Source organism: Zalophus californianus, chromosome 10 (assembly GCF_009762305.2).
Source record: "Zalophus californianus isolate mZalCal1 chromosome 10, mZalCal1.pri.v2, whole genome shotgun sequence".
NCBI classification, from domain to species: domain Eukaryota; kingdom Metazoa; phylum Chordata; class Mammalia; order Carnivora; family Otariidae; genus Zalophus; species Zalophus californianus.
Genome location: NC_045604.1, coordinates 37,907,483 through 37,928,639, shown reverse-complemented (window position 1 = coordinate 37,928,639; position 21,157 = coordinate 37,907,483). Strand labels below are relative to the sequence as shown.

The 21,157-nt window shown below is 34.9% G+C and overlaps 1 protein-coding gene across 1 annotated transcript in view; it reads right to left on the bottom strand.

Moving 5' to 3' along the window:
- PPP2R5A (protein phosphatase 2 regulatory subunit B'alpha) overlaps positions 1-21,157 on the bottom strand; it is a 65,113-nt gene that overhangs the window by 4,855 nt on the left and 39,101 nt on the right. Inside the window, exons 4-8 of the mRNA XM_027613639.2 lie at positions 12,742-12,834; positions 8,671-8,801; positions 7,535-7,594; positions 6,527-6,635; positions 5,829-5,882 (exon numbers count right to left, since the gene is read on the bottom strand). Coding sequence (XP_027469440.1) covers positions 5,829-5,882; positions 6,527-6,635; positions 7,535-7,594; positions 8,671-8,801; positions 12,742-12,834 — 447 coding nt within the window. The remainder of the gene's footprint in view (positions 1-5,828; positions 5,883-6,526; positions 6,636-7,534; positions 7,595-8,670; positions 8,802-12,741; positions 12,835-21,157) is intronic.

Here is a 21,157-nt window from a genome sequence, read left to right as displayed (position 1 = left end):
AACTGAATGTTAACTGTATTAACAGAACACTACTACTTGCCCCCTTATGCCTTATTCCAGAAATTCCAGTTCAACTCATTACAGTTTTAAGTTAAAAGGGAAAACTATATGATCATCTCAAAAGATTCTGAACAGTTATTTGATATGTTTGACTGATTATATATTCTGATAAAAATTTATTAAGCTAGAATGAAGAGAATTTCTCAGAAACCATCAGCAATCATCTTACATAATGATTTCTTCGAAATACACTGCAAACCATCAGGGCCTGGTACTTTTGTGGAAATACATTTTTGTTAAGAAACTGGAACTCTTGTGCATTTTTAAAAAAAAAATTTTATGTGACAGAGTACACACAAGCAGGGGGAGTGTCAGGGAGAGGGAGAAGCAGGGAGCCCAACACAGGGCTCGATCTCAGGACCTTGGGACCATGACCTGAGCTGAAGGTAGATGCTTAACCGACAGCCACCCAGGCACCCCGGAAATATATCTTTGATAGCCTTTTAGGTTATTTTATAGTTGTAGTCCAGTTAATATTTTATAGCCTGGTTTAGTAATAAACCCTCATTCAAATTAAAATTAGGAAGAACACTTCTGGAGACAATCCAGTAAGTTAAAAAGGATCTGATGAATAATCTTGGACAGGAATACCAGAATTATACTTATTTAAGTATACAAAAGTATATAATGATTATATACCCCCTCATTTAAAAAAAAAAAGGAAAAATTACGAAACTGAGTAGGAAAGTTCAATATGTGGCCAGATAAATACATAAAAATGCCTTTATAAAACAAGTGTCTAATAAAAGATGCGTTTCATAACAAAAACTAATGTACATAAATAAAATTTGCAAGAAATGTTTACTGATCATGAAACACTTCAAAAACAAGATTCAATATCATACATTTTTCCTACATTTAATGTAATTTCAATCAAATACAAACTAAACCTTCTGAAACTAAAAACATTTATTCTAAAATCCATAAATGTAAGCAAATAACCAAAAATTTTTTTGTGGGGGGAGGGGAGAATTAATGGAATGAACCCGCATTACTGATAAGAGCAACTAAACAAGATGATAGCACAGAAACTGACAAAAAGATATGAAATAGGGATGCTGTGGCTGGCTCAGTAAGAGCATGTGACTCTTGGGGTCATGAGTTCAGGCCCCACGTTGGGTAGAAAGCTTAAAGAAAACACGGGGAGGTATGAAATAGAGGAGTATCTACACTCGTGTAAATGGGTTTAGTATGGGCAATGATAGCATTTCAGTTCCATGGGAAATAGATGAATTAGCCAATTAAGTGGTGGTACTTGGACTGCTATTTAGAAAGAAAAAATTGTGGCTCTGCTGGTAGCCAGACTCCTAAAATTATCTTCCATGATCCTTACTTCCTGAATTCACAACACTTGTGTAAATCCAATCCCAAGTTGGGCTGGCCTAGTAACTTGCTTCTAACCAACAGAATGCGGCCAAAGGGACAGAGTATCATTCCCATGAGTAAGTTACAACAGATTGTGACTTACAGCTTACTAGCCGACTCTAGAGCCTTCTTTGTCTTGGCAAACTTTGATAAAGCAAACATATGCTGGAGAGGCCCACATGACAAGGAACTGAGGGTGGCCTCTAGCCAAGAGCCAGCTTCGAATTTGAGGCCCTCAGTCCAACAGCACTTGAAGAACTGAATTCTGCCAATACACACTGGACTCACAAGCAGATCCTTCCTCTTGTAATCCTTTCTATGAGACCCCAGCCTGGGCCAACACCTTGACTGCAGCCTTGCAAGAGACCTTAAAGCAGAGGACCCAGCTACATAATGCCTGGATTTGTGCTTCACAGAAACAATGAAATAATAAATGTTTTTGTTTTAAGCCACTAAAATTTTGTGATAATTTGTTAGCAATAGAAACTAATACATTTTTTACCCTTGTCACATACAAAATTCAGTTTCAAATGGTGTTCAAATGAGTTAAATGGTGGCCCCCCCCCAAAAGGTATGTCCATGTCCTAATCTCTAGAACCTATGAATGTGACTTATTTGGAAAATGAGCCTTTGCAAATATAATTAGTAAAGGATCTCAAGATGAGATCATCCTGGATTATCTGGGTAGGCCCTAAATCCAGTGACATGTCCTTATAAAAGCACACACAGGACAGACAGAAGCAGCAGCAGTATGAGATTGCAGCCATGCCACAAGCTGAGGAACACCTGGAGACAGCAGAAACTGGAAGACGCAAGGAATGGCATCTCCCCTAGAGCATCTGGAGGGAGTGCAGCCCTGCTGCCCTTTTGGACTTCTGACCTTCAGAACTCTGAGAATAAATTTGTTATTTTAAGCCACCAAGTTTGTGGTAATTCATCATGGCAGCCCTAGGAAACTATTACCGATGGAATAAAATTTTTATAGGTAAAAACTAAATCCATAAAATAACTAGGATACTGGAGAATATTGGGGTGCCTAGGTGGCTTAGTTGGTTAAGCATCGGACTCTTATTTTGGATCAGGTCATGACCTCAGGGTTTGAGATCAAGCACCACATGGGGCTCTGTGCTGGGTGTGGAGCCTGCTTATTAAGATTCTCTCCCTCTGTCCCTCCACCTCCCCTCACTCCCGCACCCACCACTCTCTCTTAAAAGATTTTTCTTAGCGTGACATCAAAGCCAAAAACCATGATGATGAATAGATTCCACTACATAATTTATTTTTTTTAGTTCTTTAAGGGTAAAGATTAAAAACTATATTCAAACTTAGAAACTCCAAATGGATAAAAACTTTTTGCAAACTATTAACAGGAAAATGATTAAAAGTAGGCAAACGACCCAAAAATGTAAATGACCAATAACTATATAAAAGGATGGCTTAATCCTTGTAGTAATAATAAAAAAAAGCATATTAAAATAGTATTTCATACCAGGTGCCTGGGTGGCTCAGTTAAACATCTTTGACTCAGGACATGATCTCAGGATCCTGGGATCCAGCTCCAAGTCAGGCTTCCTGCTCAATGGGGAGTCTCCTTTTCCCCCTCCCTCTCCTTTCACTCATGCTCTCTCTCTCCAAGTAAATATAAAATCTTTAAAAAATAATATTTCAGGGGCGCATGGGTGGCTCATGTGGTTAAGCGTCTGCATTCAGCTCAGGTCATGATCCCAGAATCCGGGAATTGAGCCCCGCATCGGGCTCCCTGCTCAGTGGGGAGCCTGCTTCTCCCTCTCCCTCTGCCTGCCGCTCCCCCTGCTCGTGCTCCCTCTCGCTAGCAAATAAATAAAATCTTTAAAAAAAATTTAAAAAATATTTCACACCTATTTGACTAGCAAAAATTTTCTAAAGCTTAATTTTCAGCATTGGCCAGGGTGAGGGAAAAGGCATCTTCAGACTCTGGACTGAAATATTAAATTGTTGAAACTTTTTGGAAGGCAACTTGGAATATGTTAAAATTTCCATGTACTCTTTGACCCAGCCACATGGTTTTAATTTTAATGATTTTTAAACATTTATATACATGGGACACCTGGCTGTTCAGTTGATAGAGATGCAACTCTTAATCTCGGGGTCATGAGTTTGAGCCCCAACTGGGTGTAGAGATTACATAAAAATTTTTTTAAATACTTAAAAAAATTCATGTACAGTAAAAAAAAATTTTTTTTGGTGTGCTGTCCTGCGGGCTTTTATACACACATAGATTTCAAGACTTTTATACACACACAGGTGTTTTTTTTTTTTTATTACCAGCACCACAGACAGACACAAAAATTCCAACACCCTAAACATCCCCTCACCCAGCAACATGTTTCAACTATTCATGTGCCCATTAACTGAAGATTAAATGTGTTATGGAATTTGATGTTACCAGTGAAAACAATGAAAGAGATTAACGTGGTAAGGTAGCCACATTATACTGAGAAGTGAAAAAACCTGGTCAGCACTGTCCCACTGTTTAACCTACACATATATATGCATAGAAAAAATTTCTAGGAATATATTCACCAAAGATGGTTATCTTTTAGGGAACAAGATTTTAAGGAATTTCCTCCAACTTGTGCTTTATGATTTTGTATTGTGTGAACCAAATTAATACACGTTATTTTCACAAACAGAAGTAACAATAAAGTCATTTCCATTTTAGAAAAATAATTTCAATTGAAGATATAGGTACACAAATAATGTAATAAACTAGCCAAAGCTCTGACTTATTTATAATTTGTAGGAAGCTTTGATATGAATACCAGGTTTCTAGAGAATGAGTGTGAAGGCTCAAACCCAAGTATCATGGCCATAATTTGGGTGCTGAATGGCCTGTGGTAGAAACTGCCAGATCTATGTATCTACAAATCTTTATGAATTGAAAAATATTTTCCTTTGTCAACTTGGACATTTACCTTCCCCTACCTCCTCATCCTGTTTCTATTTCCATTAACTCAGCTCACGTAAGACAGACATCTAGCCATCATCCCCCTCTCCAATCTACTCTTTAAAAAGAAATCACCTATCTTCTCCCCTACCCACCCCATATTAATTTATATTTATATTACATCTGTCTATAATGCAATTATGAACCATGACTTATTATGTTATGGGTTTTGTCTTAATTCTGAGGAGAGGTACCATGGATTTATATTAAGTTTTAATTCACTTTAGAAGTTTATGTGGTTTCATGTGAATACGAGGCTTCTAATTCTCCTGATTTATCTTTAAAAACTGGTTTTTTTTAGCTGTTTCCAGAAAGATCTGCAAGTCTAAAAGTTCAAAAACTCACAAGTAGTAGGGAGTGGAAAAATATCTCTTGTTCCTTTACAGGAAGGAAGTTCAAGTCAGAGGAAGAGCACTAAGTTCATAATCTTTTCAAGCATGCCTAAGGATAGCCTAAGTAACTTCATAAAAGAAAATCTTATTTAAATCCTTCAAATCTTTTGCTATTCTTCAAGAACTCTTAAGTTTAAATATTTAGATTTAGGATGCCTTGAAAACATTCTCTCAAAATACTCACTTCACCAATGTTAAAAGGTTGTTCTGTTTGCTTTCATACTTTTCTATTTTCTCCCTACCTTTTCTTTTCTTGGATCTTCAATTTTCATAACATTTTTATTCTCTCCTGATTCTTCTCATTGTAGGCAAACAGAATTCAAAGACTGAACTGCTATGTTGATTCATAAACAACCTTTATTCCAAGATTACATCTTGATCACCAAAGGCAAGGAAATGTTTCCAATCCCTATCATGTGGTTTATCATTAATAAGAGGGAAAATCCTATTTCTAAAAACAAAGCAAAACTCCAAGGACTCTCACAGTATGTTTTAATTTTAAAAGGTGAATGAAGGTAGCCTGGGTGGCTCAGTCGACTGGGCATCCAACTCTTGTTTTCAGCTCATGTCATGGGATGGAGCCCCAAGTAGGGCTCCATGCTCAGTGGGGAGTCTGCTTGAGATTCTCTCCCTCTCTCTATGCCCCTCCCTCAGCTCATGTGCACACTCTTTCTCTAAAAATAAGTATATCTTAAAAAAAAAAGGTGAACGAAGAATAAAAAGATTACCAGTGAAGATAATATGCATATAAAATTTCACTGCAGTCATTGGATCCTGTCATCAAACATCTCAACTATGATATTTTAATATTAATCTATATTTATGTTATTCAAGATACAACTTCTAACTTGTGAGAACTCCCCCTCCCAACACTGTTGTTTCAATGCAGATTAACTTAACATTCCTTCTAAAGGACTTTAAAGTATATTACTACTACTCTTTGACAACTTTACAATGGTATAAAGAAAGGTACAACAAAATGCTACAATGCACATTAGAGACATAAAAAGAAATAGAACACTTACTGGTTCTGTTAGTGTAGTATCCTTCTCCAGGAACTGTACGACACAGTAGGCTAGCTAAAATGTAAGGGACAGTTTATAAATATTAATGAATGAAATAACAGTGATACAGGATTTTTATATTTAGTTAACAAAAAGGACTACCTCATTTTAATACATTTTACTCTATCTCAATACATAAACATGAATATACTCACTACTGTGTAACTTTTAACCTTGAAAGTAACTTCTAGGTCAAAAAATATGTTCTTTTTTCAGTAATTACCTTCTGAATGTAAAGTTAAGTGAAACAAGACTAAAGCTAACATTTAAGTTTTTCAGCATGTTTCTGCATGTATACCTGTACTGACAGGGTATTATTCTCTAAATACTCATGGAGACTAAAATCACTGTCCAACTATGCTATCTATGCTAGATGGAACATTCTGCAGATATGTGGGACTCATTCAAAGTCAGGGCCTGGACCAGAAAAGAAAACTTGATGTTATCTCTCTTATATTTACACTTAAAGTGCACTGAGCTTATTTAATAAAGCTAAATATCATAATACTTTTAAATTATAAGGAAAATTTGCCTTGAGCAATTTACAAAGCAAATTGCTTAATTATACCTAAAATTGCTGCCTTAATATTTCTCAATTTCTCTGCCTTTATATCAGCCTTTGAAACAATATCCAAAATTTGAAATTTTCTGAAACTTACCTGAGCATGAAACAAAGCTAATCCTTTTGCAGTATGCATAGGAATAAGAACCTTCATTAGAAATTGTTTATGTTCTGCTTTCAGTGGCAATGCAAAGCCATTGATAATACTGGAGGGAAAAAAAGGCAGGGGGAAGGGTTAAGTAGTTACTACTTTATTTCCAAAAATTGTATCTATGATCGCATAAGGAATAGTGTTCTGCTTCAATCCTGGTGTTGAATGACTTACCCATCTTCAAACAAGTCTGGTTCCTCTAAGTCATTCAATGATCCCAAAAGAAAACTGGGACTGCCAATTAAAGTCCCACTAAGTAATTTCTACCTTCATTTTCTATAAAGCCTATCACTTTATTTATGCATTATTGCCTTTATTCTCCTACCTAAAGCCACAGGGGAGTCAATATCACAATGCTGTTAGAACTTTCAATATTTTCTGAAGCGAAAAGTATTTTCTGACGTAAATTTTGAAGTTTCTCCTACTTTGCTGAAAGATCTGAAATTAAGAATTTTCTCCATAATCATTCTCTAACTATAAATAGAGGGGGCCTAATCTCAAGTTAATACTGCTATGTGATGAGTAAGGAAGGCAAAATGTTCATGTAAACTAAAAGGTTATAGATTCTTCTAAAAAGAACAGATGGATTAGGACTGGCTTATCAATATCTCAACAAGAATTCTTATAAGTTTATCAAAGATTCACAACAGTTTACTTCATTTCTTCCCAATCAAATCCTAGAAGTTTCTGAGGCAGTCTGGCAAGATCAGGCATAAAACATGCCACAGCTTCAAAAGCAGGCAGAGCCTATTCTAAAACAGATGTCTTGCATGGCCAAGTACTTTAATATGCTGACCGCTTAAAAGCTATAAAAAGAATTCAGTTGAGAAACCATGTCTTGTGCTCTATATTTAAACTCTAAAATACAAAATAATTTCTCCACCCCAGCTAAGATTCTAATACATAAAACATTCAAAGTTATTTAACTCTTTAAAAACAAAAAAACTGACTTACCTTCCTAATATTTCAAGGAGTTCAGCAACACCATTGAAATGTTCTGTTTCATATATAAACCTGAATTTAAAATAAAGATAGATGTAATGAAAACTCAAACATTAGAAAACTAAACTGAGAGAAGAGGCAGAAAGGTAAAGAAATCAATCCTAAGGGCAACTATAAGAAACGTACAAGCATGCTTCAGGAATTCTTTGTAAACTATTTTGTCCCAAATTAGTTACTTCTTTAGCTAAAACTAGCCACAAAGATAGTGGAATATTATTTCACCTGGAATATTTTATTTTACCTAAAAATTTAAAAGAAAGATGGGTTTTCTCAAGGAAACACTTTTCAAAATAGGAAACCTCCACCCATAGGAAAATCCATGAGAAAAAGACCCATATGTAATAAAGCCACTTTTATTCATAGCTTTGCTAAACCTAAACTACACAGGCTGCCTAGCTTTCCAAGATTAGGTTTGCTATTAAAGCAGGAAGTCATAAACGCAAATGACTACAGGACAGGGAAGGTGTTAAATGAGTAAAGTGGACTTAGGAGAGGAGGACAGAGACCTGCAGAAAGATGCGCTCTCTAGGGGAGACAGCTGTTACTGATTTGATTTCTAATTGTTACAACGTGGGAATGCTAGCCTAATTCTGCCAGATTTCCAATGAAAACAAACAAACCAAACCTGAAATATGGGTATATTAAAGCTAAATCTCCTAATTAGAAGGAACTACTTAACAGATTATCATTTATAAAATAGTGAAAATATAGGCTCCATATAAATTTAATTAGCTTTGTCAGAAAAACAAATGAAAGTACTTTCAAGAGCAAATGATTTAAACAATATTTATACATATTTTCTTAAGAAGCTCAAAGAAGTAACTAGACAAATTCAATGAATTTTAAACATGAACACTGGTATTACCTATTAAAAACAGTCTTCATTACTACTATCCACTCACATGAGTAGTTACAAGTTTCTAAAAAGTTATATGCAACCAAATGATACCCACAAAATATGCTAAAAATAACTCAAATACTATCAATTAACAGAGTTCAGATACTAAAAATTAATCTAAAGGAAGTGGAATAAAAAGAAAACATGGAGGGGGAAAAAAGTGCTGTATATGAATATATGACAAGTTTACCTGAGGAAAATGTTGTTAATTTGTTTTCTGATGAATGCTCTTAATCCAAGAAATTTCCCATAAATTCGGTGCAGAACAGTCTTCAGGAAGTCACGTTCTCTGGGATCTTCACTATCAAAAAGCTCCAGGAGCTTTAAAAAAAATCTGAGAAATTACTTTTTAAAAATAATTGAGCTAAAACTTCACTTTTTTTTAATTTGATTTAGAGATAAACCATGAAATCTTTAAAACATTTTTTAAAGATTCTTAAAGATTCTGCCTTAGGTTGATTTTATTCTTGCTAAATAATGAAGCTAAAGAAAAGCTTAAGGAATATTTCTTTTCACTTCATTTCAAAAAACATAATAATATAAACCCTTCAAAAAAAAGTGGGATTTTTTTTTATTTTTGCCTTGCCACTCATTTTAAAATTCTATTCTTGACTACTAACCATGGCTCATAATTTTAGAGTGTTGAGATTTGAGAGATTTTTAGTGCTAATAATTTAAAATGACATACAAAAATCTTAAGCTTGCAAACTGCAAGTCATTATAAATAAATGAAGTTTAAAAAGTACACATGTGCAAATGAGTATTTACAGTTTACTAGAATGATTTATACAAACCAAAGCTGTTTTGTGGTTTTACACTAAAAATCAAGTCAGCAGATACATGCTAATAGAGCAAAAATCATTCATGAAATAATGAAATAAAAGATGAGAGACCACAGATTTTTAAAGTCACCTTAGCAACCGGCTGCAAAATTTTAAACCAGTTCAAACTGGCCAAATCAACATTTTCCTATACCTCTCTACACAACTCTTCAGCAAAGGCAGGATAAAGAGATCTATGAAAAATTTAAAGTCAAAAGCTCAAATTTCCATTTTTAAAATGGTAAAGTGAATTTCTTCTGTCAAAAAATGGCATTACTGTATTTTAAATAAAACATTTGATTTTTGGGGCACCTGGGTGGCTCAGTCGGTTAAGTGACTGACCTCGCTCAGGTCATGATCCTGGAGTCCCAGGATCAAGTCCCATATCGGGCTCCCTGCTCGGCGGGGAGTCTGCTTCTCCCCCTGACCCTCCCCTCTCTCATGCTCTCTCTCTCTCTCAATAAATAAAATCCTTAAAAAAAATAATTTGATTTTCTTAGGAAAAAATTTTAAAATACTCCCTTCTCTATAGAATATAATTACATATATGAAGTCATCAAGAAATTCTATGTTCTGTACTTTGATATTGATAATTACAGTCAAGATGGCAAGCTCAGAACCTGAAAGTTCTTTTCCCATTCTGTCTTGAATTATATGTAACTGTTTACATATACATCTCTTCTACTAGAGTGAATATTTTTTGAGGGCAGTGATGACTTTAGTCATATTTATATGTCCTTAAACAAGTGTCTTGTTTATAGTTTGCATTCTTTGTTCACTAGGTTATTAAAGTCCTGAATGAGGCTCTAGCCAAAAATACCTAGAGTATAAGAATTTGTGTTTATATACCTAATAAATTCAGTTCAAATTATTCTAATTAAAAATGGCTAAACTACTCACTTGAGACAGTCAAATCCAAGTTTCTGATGTTGGGTTTACTTAGAAGATAAGCTTTCAAATTAATGAAAGGGGCCCCTAATTGTTAAGGCTGACATGTTTAATTCAAGAACAAATATAATCTAGTACAAGCTGATCCTCAGGAGAAAATATTAAACTAGAGAATAGCTGTTAACCAAGTTTCAAATCTATTTAAAGAAACCTATTTTAAAGTATTAATCTAAATAAAATAATCTATTTAGAAATATAAATAGATATAAATAAATAAATATAAATTCATGTAATAAAACACATATAAACCTCATCATCAAGAAATTGTTTCTTATTCTGGCTGTGATACTTATATCTAACTGCTTTTAAGGGTAATTCATAACCTCTGAGCTTTTTCATCATTGATAAAATGAGGAAGGTTGAGCCTAATCTTGTTTTTGTTTTTTTTTTTAAGTGAAGGTAATATCATAGTCTAGTTCCAATCCTGACTGTCCCAGCCACTAGCTGTGTGGAATTAGACATAGTCTAGTTCTTTATAAGCATAGAAGAACAGTGCCTGGCACATAAAAATATGCACTCAATAATTCTTAGCTTCCTTTTTTCTTCTGAAATCCTATGACTTGAACATAACTTGGAATTATGCAAGTGTTTTTTTCTCTTGAAATAATGAATGCCCACATTTATACTTAAGTTTTTTTTCCTGTACTTTTAAGTCTTAAAATTACCACATAATCAAATAATTTCAAAATACAAAAGCTGAGAATTCCCTTATATACAAAAGTAACATAAGAATAAGAGAAGTGATCTATGAAAGCATAGTCATCTAAACTGCTAAGAACAAATTATTGGGCTTTGGCTTTCAGATAGTTCAGGTATTCAGGGAAGGTAGAAAATGGGTCCCACTCTCACAGTTTTCTTCTTGATCCCCCTCAAACCCACAGAATAATCCAGCAGCAGAAATACCTCAAGCTCCAGACTGAAGAAGCACTAATGCAACTGTTCCTCTCAACCTGCTTTTTATCTTAAACACAATTTAATATGGTATTACAGTTCCTTAATATACTATATTCCTTCTGTAGCACACAAGAGCTACAGAAGGAAATAAATGTGCATTTATTTGCAATTACCAAAACAAAGCTCCATCTAATCTCATTTTTACTTGTGAATGAAATGTAAATTTTACTGTTAGCACACACCTAATATTTCTTCATAATTTGAGGAGCTGCTTGAATGGCTGAAGGACATATTCTTGACAATATTCTCCATTAATCAATATACTCACAGCAACTAGTCAGAATACTTCATGTATAGAGGTCAGAGGTAGGTATAAATGACCAAAAATCAATTCCAAATATGTGGAAGTCACGTTTGTAGAATCTTTAACATACAGTGGTGGTAAGAGGTTCGAAAAGGCCCTCCCAACAACTTTAATCCCAGCCTTAGCACTGGGTTCATCACTACCCTATCACTCATCTTCTACCTTTCTTGAAAATGCAAACAACTTTAGAAGAGGGGAGCATCAAATTCCTAATGAGACCTTACATACTGATAAGTTTCCAGAGAAAAAATGAACATAGAAAGATCTGGTCTACTTCACAATCTTGTCTAGGGCCAGCCAATTCCCCATAGTTAAAAAGAGGCTTTTACATTGTTGAAAAGATTTTGAAAATAAAAATGAACACATTCTGAGAAATTAATTTTCAGTATGTAGGTTCCAAAAAATAATAGCTAATAACCAATTTATAAAATAAAAGAAGGGGGAGCCTAGGTGGTTCAGTCATTTGAGTGGCCGATTCTTGATTTCAGCTTGTCATGATCTCAGGGTCCTGGGATTGAGCCCTGTGTCAGGCTCCGTGATCAACAGGAAGTCTGTTTGAGGTTCTCTCTCTCCTGCTCCTCCCCCCACTTGTGCGTGCTCTCTCTCTCAAACAAATAAATCTTAAAAAATAAAAATAAAAAAGAATAAATAAAAGAAGGTATCACATTATGTTTCACTCTATTTCCTTTTCTTCTTAAAGATCCCATTTATCTGTGGCTTAGGAACTGGGTGGCTAGAATGCCTAAGGTGGGAAGGGGAAAGGAAAAAGGAAAGGTCACTGGTAATTAGTAACAGGAAAGGAGCCTAATGCCCAAACTCCTAAACAATGATTCCATTTCCATTTTTTCTGTCATTTCAAAGACACAATGCTTAAAACATATGTCAAAGTTCAAGTTCAAAGACTTAAAAATTTAAAAGAAGGCTTCTTTAGATTGAATGATCATAACAAATTTTCTCAGATTGTCCAGAAAGGCTTGCTTTTCTGGTCTTTATAAATACTGAAAATTCAGTATTGGATAAGATAATTCAATTGACTTCATTAGAAGTTCACTCTTGCTTAAAATACTCTTGTATTCTCAAAGCTACTTCACCTTTATCCTAATTGTCTGGTAAGAGTATTACATACTGTTAAAGTGAAATAAACCATTTAAGTTTTGAAAGACTATTTTAATCAAATTAATAAGTCATTGCTAAGACAAATATAAGAAAATTTAAGACATTAAGAATTCCTTACCTGTTGTACGAATTTCTGATCAATGTATCGCTTTGCAATGCTAGGCTGGAAATCGGGGCTCTCCAAAAATCTTAAGAAGAATTCATACACCAACTATGAAAGAAAGTCAAATAAAAGTTAAGATGATGCCTATAAAATTTTACCCAAATTTATCCCTTCATACCAAACATACCTTCCCTACCACCCTTGGAGGGAGATTTCCGACCTCATTAGAAAATGTGATGAGTTGGTAACAATTTGGCCTCCTAAGCTCCTGAAATTACAGGAGCTAGAAAATAAAAAGGACACCTGTAAATTTTTTAACTAAGAAAAACTATTTTGCAGTCCATACTCACTGGGAACATGTTCTTTCTCCAGTGGACTCCTAACCCACCCCAATTTAATCTCCAGAGTTCTTTAAATACAGGATCAGAAACCTCCAGATAAGAATAAACTGAATTGTAAGGGGTGTGTATCAAAAACAATAAAAAGCAAAAAAAACTTCACATCTTTCTATAAAACTATAGTGGGAAAAAATTAAATCAAAATCAGCATACCTTATTTGCATGTGGGAAGTAATGAACTAAATTATGTAGGTTCAGGGTTCAGGAAGGAATGTCCGTTTACTACAGTGAATAAACTAGAAGTCACAGCAGGACGTCTACTTAAGAAGCGCCAAGCATCTAGGGGCACCTGGGTGGCTCAGTTAAGCATCGGACTCTTAGTATAGGCTTAGGTCATGAGCACAGGGTTGTGAGACTAAGCCCCTCACTGGGCTCTGTGCTGGACATGGAGCCAGCTCCCCTCTCCCCCTCCCTGCCCCCTCTCTTTCTCTTAAAAAAATTATATATATATAATATATATATATAAAAATATATAATATATATTACATTTAAATATATATACACTAATACATATAAATATAAATATATATATGAGTGCAAAGCATCTTAAAAGTAATAGGAAATGTTCACTCGCTGCACAAATCAGAATTAAAAGTACGGTTTAGTGCACCTGGGTGGCTCTGCCTTCGGCTCGGGTCATGATCTCTGGGTCCTGGAATTGAGCCCTGCATGGGGCTCCCTGTTCAGTGCGGAGCCTGCTTCTCCCTCTCCTTCTGTCCCTCCCCCTGACCCCACCGCTCATGCTCTCTCTCTCTTCTCTCAAATAAATAAAATCTTAAAAAAAAAAAGTAAGGTTTAGTTAACTTGCCTCCATCACACCTACATCTATCTTTTAAGAAGAAAGGAAAATACACTAAAGTTTTTTTTTTATTGTAACCTAACATCTATAAAATGCAGGAGTATAGCCCCAAATGTGCTTTAATTTATAAGCTATAAAACAACGTATTAATCTAGTGCCCTAAAAGTGAAAAAGGAAGATTACATCGCAAAGTAAAAATAGTCATTCAATTAACATTTAGGTAGTCAGGCCACATATAGAAGGGAGAAAAAAAAAAAGATTGCTACACTAAATTTACAGACATTACAACACACACAAAAAAACATTACCAGATCTGGGCCTTATCATTCACCATAGAATAACAAATTTTTACTACTATGAGTTCAATAATATTCTAAGCCTAACAACAGTTTTGGGAGCTGAATAAATGTTTTTGTGTGAGGCATCTTTGCCCAACTATCCAAAGGAGTGATGCTTATCTGATCTAATTATTATCTTTTAGTTGTTAAGTATGACATTATAACACGAAAACAGAAACTGATATCAGTTTTTACTTATAAATAATCTTCTAATCAACCAATCATACAAATAATTTTGCTTTGGGTTGCACACATGCAAAAAGATACAAAAATGATCAGAGTCCTCTGAAGAGTTAGTAAGGTCTCATGGACTGCTACAGATTTTCACTGGCTACTCAGTGCCTGTTTTTCATGTCCAATACTGGCCTACTGTGATATTGTGATATAAGAAAATATATACTTGGTCTTCGTCTCTGGTTATTGCCACAGAGCTCCTAAAACCCTTGGAATTTCCTGAGTGATAAGGGGTAAGAGAAGCATTTTTTGTTATTTATAAGAAGTCCCTTTCAAACATGCTTGAGTTTAAGTTAATGTGGTAACTCCAGAGGGATGAAGCCTGGTTATCACAGGAAACGTGATGATGAGAGGGTTGAAACTTTCAGCCCCAACTCTCCATCCTCCAGGGAGGGGAGAGAGGCTGGAAGTTGAGTTCAATCACCACTGGCCAGTGTTAATGAATCATGTTCACATAATGGGACCACCATCAAAATCCTCAACAAAGGGGTTTGGAGAACTCCTGGGTGGGGGAACACATCAAGGTGATGGGAGGGTGGTACATGGAGCCCCTTTTCCATACCTTAACCTATGCATCTCTTTCATTTGGCTGTTCCTGACTTGTATCCTTTATAATAAAGTGGTAAGTAACAATAAGTGAAGTGTTTCCCTGTGTTCTATGGGCAGTTATGGCAAATTATCAAACCTGAGGAGTGGGTCGTGGGAACCCCAGACTTAGAGCCAGTTGGTCAAAAGTACAAGAGGCCAAGACTCGTGACTGCCATGTGAAGTGGGGCGTGGTCTCATGGGACTGAGCCCTTAACCTGTGTGTCTGTGGTAACTCTGGGTCATTAGTGTCAGAAATGAATAAATTATAGGACATGCAGTTGGTGTTCACAGAGAAGTGGTGAATTTCTTGGTGTGGAAAATCGACACATTTGGTGTCAGAAGTTTTCCTTTTAGCTATGTATACTGTGAACAGATACTGAGCACTGTATAGCTCCAAAAAAGCTCATTCACTTGTTAGGGAGAGAAGACAAAACTGGAAACATAGAAAATGGTATATACACAAAAATTATATGGCACAGGGGCATAGGGTGGGGCTCAGGCAGTTGGCGTAGGCAGTTGAGCGTCTGACTCTTGGGTGGCTCAGGCAGTTGAGTGGCTGACTGGGTGGCTCAGGCAGTTAGCTGAGCGTCTGACTCTTGATATCAGCTCAGGTCATGATCTCAGGATCATGAGATCGAGCCCCGTGTTGGGCTCTGCACTCAGCAGGGAGTCTGCTTGAAATTCTCTCTCCCTCTGTCCCTCCCCTCGCCTTTGTTATTAAAAAAAAATCTTAAAAAAACTATATGGCCCAGACTATGAGTGAAGGAGACATTTAGAAAAGGGCTATATCATTGTGGAATTAAGTCAGTAAGAAAAGTTTTAAGGAGGACTTGCAACTTGAGCCCTACATTTGATTTGATTTTGGATAAGCCAAGAAGAAAAAGGGCTTATTATAGAAAGGTAGGACATGTCTTGAGAAGTAGATGGGTGTAGGTTATGGGTTCGTGGGTATGGAATCAGACTCAGAATCTTTATACAGATCCTTAGTTCAGTGGAAGTTAAGATTTGTGGTAAGGTGGGACCAGGTTAAACATGAGTCAAGTATGGCATGCACTAGCCTATATACTCTACCTCTTAAGATCTGCATCAGATATATAGGGCTTAAGGCTTAATACCACTAAAAATAATCACATGTCTTTTGGGAGACTTGCTGAATCCTCTAAATCACATATTCAGTTGAAACCTATGCCTATCACAGATACATTATTATTCCTTACATAGTTTTCATCTCCATCATTTACCCGACACAGTGAACATTAAGTGACCAGTCAAGATTAGCAGCAAAGTGCTTTTATGCAGCCAACTCAGCACTACTGAAGAGATGATAACAAAAGGTTATCTAATAAACACATGCTGAGTAATGTTAGACAGAAGTAAAATAAACACTAGTGATCTACAGAGCTGAAAACCTTCAAGATGGCACAATTAAGACTTTGCTTCTATAAAATGGTACCCTGTCCCTATGGTCATGCTCTCTATACTCTTTATCCTGCATTACTTTTTTTCTTGTATTTATCAGACCCTGACAGAGTATTATTTTTCATTCTTTTCCACTAGAATATAAAAGATTTTGCTTTTTCGTTCAATACTTTACCCCCAATATTTAGAAGAATGCCTTGAACACAATATTTACTGGATGAATAAAAATCATAGTTGTGGAGAGACTGTTTCTGTGTAATTACTAAAGTTCCTCTATATTCTTCTATATGAAGAAATAATTTGCTCTAAGAATCTAAGAAACAGTGCTGCAAAGAACAATAGATACTTTCAGCAATGGAGTTATTTCTCTAGTAAACTGGAAAATTTCACATATGTTCAACGTATGGCCGGTCCTTCTACTTCTGTGAACCAAAAAAATACCCTAAAAGATGTAAGTACAAAATGTAAAAAGGTAACTAAAAATGGGTCTTACCATTCTACTACTCCATAATGACCATGTCTTTCCTAAGGTAGTTAGAATATGTAAAATTCTGATCTTCACCAATAAATGACTTTAGAAGGTACAGCACAAACACATAGATGATTAAAGTATCTGAAAATAAGATCTATACAAAAAGCTAAAGGAACCAGAAATGTTTGGCCCAGAGAGGCAAAAAGACTAAGAAGCAACTTCAATGAACTGTATATACAGAAAAGGCTCTCTTCAAGGAATATGGTGGCCCAATGTTTTCCAAACTCTATCAAGAGGAAACTTTTTTTTTTTTTAAGATTTTATTTGTCAGAGGGAGAGAGAGAGAAAGAGCACAGGCAGGGGGAGTGGCAGGCAGAGGGAGAATCAAGCTCCCCGCTGAGCAAGGAGCCGGATGCAGGACTTCATCCCATGACCCTGGGATTATGATCTGAGCTGAAGGAAGACACTTAATCGAGTGAGCCACCCAGGCGTCCCAATTTAAATGGGTTTTAAAATTGATTTAATATATGAAAGAATTCATGTGAGACCTAACATATACTGAACTAAATGAGATGTGCCTAAACACTGAATCTAAGAGCTATTTGAATGTGAAGGTGTACACTGTAAAATGTAAAATGTGTATGTTTCCAGTTTAAATTTCTAATTGTAGAGGACAAAAAGAAGAGTTTCTAGTCCCTAAATACAGGTTATTCTTAAAAAGGTCTATGTTTTAGGCAGCACCCTACATAATTACATCTTAAGTATCTGTACCACTAAAGAAAATAACTAATAAAAGAAAATTAAAATACTACATAATCTGCCTGTATTCCAGGCTAATACAGCAGCCAAGCCTCCCTAATTATCTAAAAGTCAGTGTACAGAAAATTATAATCTTGTTTGTCCTCAATAAATACAAAGCAATAATACTTAGGAAAGAAAATAAAAAATAATTTATAACTGTTAATTAATAATTACCATATAATACATTTTGTAAATTAAAAGATGACCAGTCACCTACTACTAAAACAGTTTTTCTTTGTTTCTTTCATTTATTCCATTTTTCCATTGCTTATTAGTATTTCCATTACAGTGTGAAAAAAAGTAAAAAGACAAACTATAACTTAGCACACTTTTAGGAAATTCATGAACAGCGTTGGGGAAACAAAATTTCGAAAGGTTTTGAAATTATTTGTGATTATTCCCCTCATTAATTTAAGGTTTATTTTTCATCCTATCAAATCAATTTCTAAAATCAAGTATCTGACAAGCTAAATGTAAAATGTAAACTTCTAATACAGAAAAATTTCAGGTGAATTGATTTAAAGTACGTTAACAGGAAAACTTTCATTGAGCAAATTTCCTCAGTGCTACAACTGTCTACAATTTCATTTATCAGAGCAGCTTTAATATTCCACCCTAAAAAAAGATGATTACATAATGATGTAGCAACAATATTCTGACAGATCCTATGAATCAGCCTACTCAGCATTTAGTAGTTTCTGATGTCCCTAAGACCATTTAATTGCCAAATTTTATTTTATTTTATTTTATTTTTTTAAAGATTTTATTTATTTATTTGAGAGACAGAGAGAATGAGAGAGAAAGCACATGAGATGGGGGGAGGGTCAGAGGGAGAAGCAGACTCCCTGCTGAGCAGGGAGCCCGATGCGGGACTCGATCCCGGGACTCCAGGACCATGACCTGAGCCGAAGGCAGTCGCTTAACCAACTGAGCCACCCAGGCGCCCTAATTGCCAAATTTTAAAACTGTATACTAAGTTTTAGTTACGAGAAAGATTTTTAACTATAAACATATATATCTAGGGCAGTCTTTTCAGCGGGGTCATGAAGGTATGAAAATTTCTTGTGTGTGTCTGTGTATTCTGTCTTGGGAGAAAACCCATTTTTTAAAATCGTATTTTGAAAGCAACTCACCACCTCCTAAAATTTTAAGAACTGCTAGTTTCAGGGAATTCAAATGAAACTTCAAATCATACCAGTGAAAAATAGAAAGCATATTGTTTGGCTGAATTTTCACTGTTAATTTCCATGAGCATATAAAAATATCTTAATGGAGATACTATTTTTAGAAATTCAAAGACTGAGGAAACTTTTTCAGATTATCCAACTACATGTGATTAAAAAAGATATAACTTACCAGCTAGTAAGAATTTCATGCTTTTAAAACCTTTGCATTATTAAATATAGTATCATTAATTTTATATCACCTATGGTCTCAAATTTTACACAAAGTGGTGTATGACGCTATTAAAGAAGTTTTCCACCTCAGATTTTCTAGTTCTGTAAGCTCTAATGTGCTGATAAATCTTAAAATTTTTATCAGCTTTTGCTAATCCTAGGATTCCTCTTTCACTTTATTTAGATATATATGTGCTAAAAAGAATAAATAAGTAAATGAGGCAGACTATTAAAGTGTCCCAAAGAGTTAAAATATAAATTTCTTTCTCTTGTCTTTTAAAATAAAATGTAATGACCACTAAAAATATTAAGTCCTGGCAAAATAAAAATCAACAATGTAATTGGAAGTAACAGTTAGCACCCACATATAAAGCAGGGTTTCTCTCTACCTCCCAGGAACTATATAGAAAGTAGCTGATGTTGCTGATTATCCATCCTATTGTCATTAAAAACATATCATTTTTCATTTTACTCAAGACAGACTCTTCCCTCCAATGATTCTAGCCTGTGGCAGGCATTGTTGGTTGACTAATATAATACCCATTCCCTTCCTCTCAACTGTCTCTAATACTGTCAGTCTGCCTTACAACTAGAGTAATCAAAAAAGGAAAAAGGGAATGGAGATAAGAAAGATGAACAACAGTCCAACAGAAAAAAGAGATTAAAAAAAATAAGACTTTAAGAGAAAGTAAGAGACACAGAGAGCCAAAGAAGAGCCTACATATGAATAGCTGGCCTCCCCAAAGAAAAACAAAGCAGTGCAACAAAAGAAATACTAAAAACTATTACTTAAGAAAACTTTTCAGAAATAAAAATAAAAATAAAAGTGGAATTTTATAGTGAAATAGTACTATTCAACTGAGAAAATTTATCTACAAAAATCAACACTTATGTATGACCAGTAAAGTACCTGGCCATTAAAGGAAAAACATCCTTTAGGCATCCAAGCAAAAAAACCCAAGTCTTTATATAAGGGAAAGAAAATCAGACTGAAATCAGAAGACAATGGAATAACATATTTAAGGTACCTAAGGAAAGATGAATCAAGGATTTTATATCAAATCAGGTTGATCTTTAAAAATTAAAGCTACACACAAATTGTTGTTATACATGCAAAACTCAGGGGATAATATTCCCATGAGTTCCTCTACTAAAGAATGAGCTCCAGGGGCACCTGGCTGGTTCAGCTGGAAGACCATGTTACTCTTGATCTTGGGGTTTGTGAGTTTGAGCCCCACACTGGGTGTAGAGATTACTTAAAATAAATAAAAACTTAAAAAAAATGAGCTCCAAATTACCAAGAAATAATTAGAGAAACTTTGACATAAGGAATGATGGTAAAATTAAATATATTACCTGTATAACTAATAAAAAGCAATGGGCATAAAGGTAACAGAATAGTAGTATACAAGAGTTACATGTTCTAACCATGTAAGTATTACACAATAAAAAATATAAAGTTGAGGGAGGGGACAGAGAAGAGTGTATGGAAAGCAGAAGCTTTGAATTGCTATATAGGTATTTCTTGGATTATTACTTTACATTAGATGCTAGGTAAACAGCAAGTGGGAGAAGAGACTATTTGGTAATTTAAGTATTGTTCATGCTAGGGAACCAATAAATGAGCTATAAGAGAAAGAACCAAGAGTTATCATATATCATATAAAGGTATCAGCATAAAGGTAACAATAAAAACAAAAATACACTTCTTCCCACGTACCAAAAGTACTTATCTTTTAAGAAAACAAGGGAAAAGAAAACAGTATAGTTTAAAAAACTGTGCTAGTTTCCTATGCATACAGTATCCCATTCAATCTTTATACAATCTTGTTTTATTCCAGTTTTATAAAGGAGGATGCAGAGAAGTTAAGCGGCTTAACCAGGTCATACAGGTAGAAAAGTATAAAAACTGGGATTTAAGTAGAGGTCTGTCACTAGAATAATTTCTATTTCACCATGCTTTGTAATAATAATTCTCTTACTTG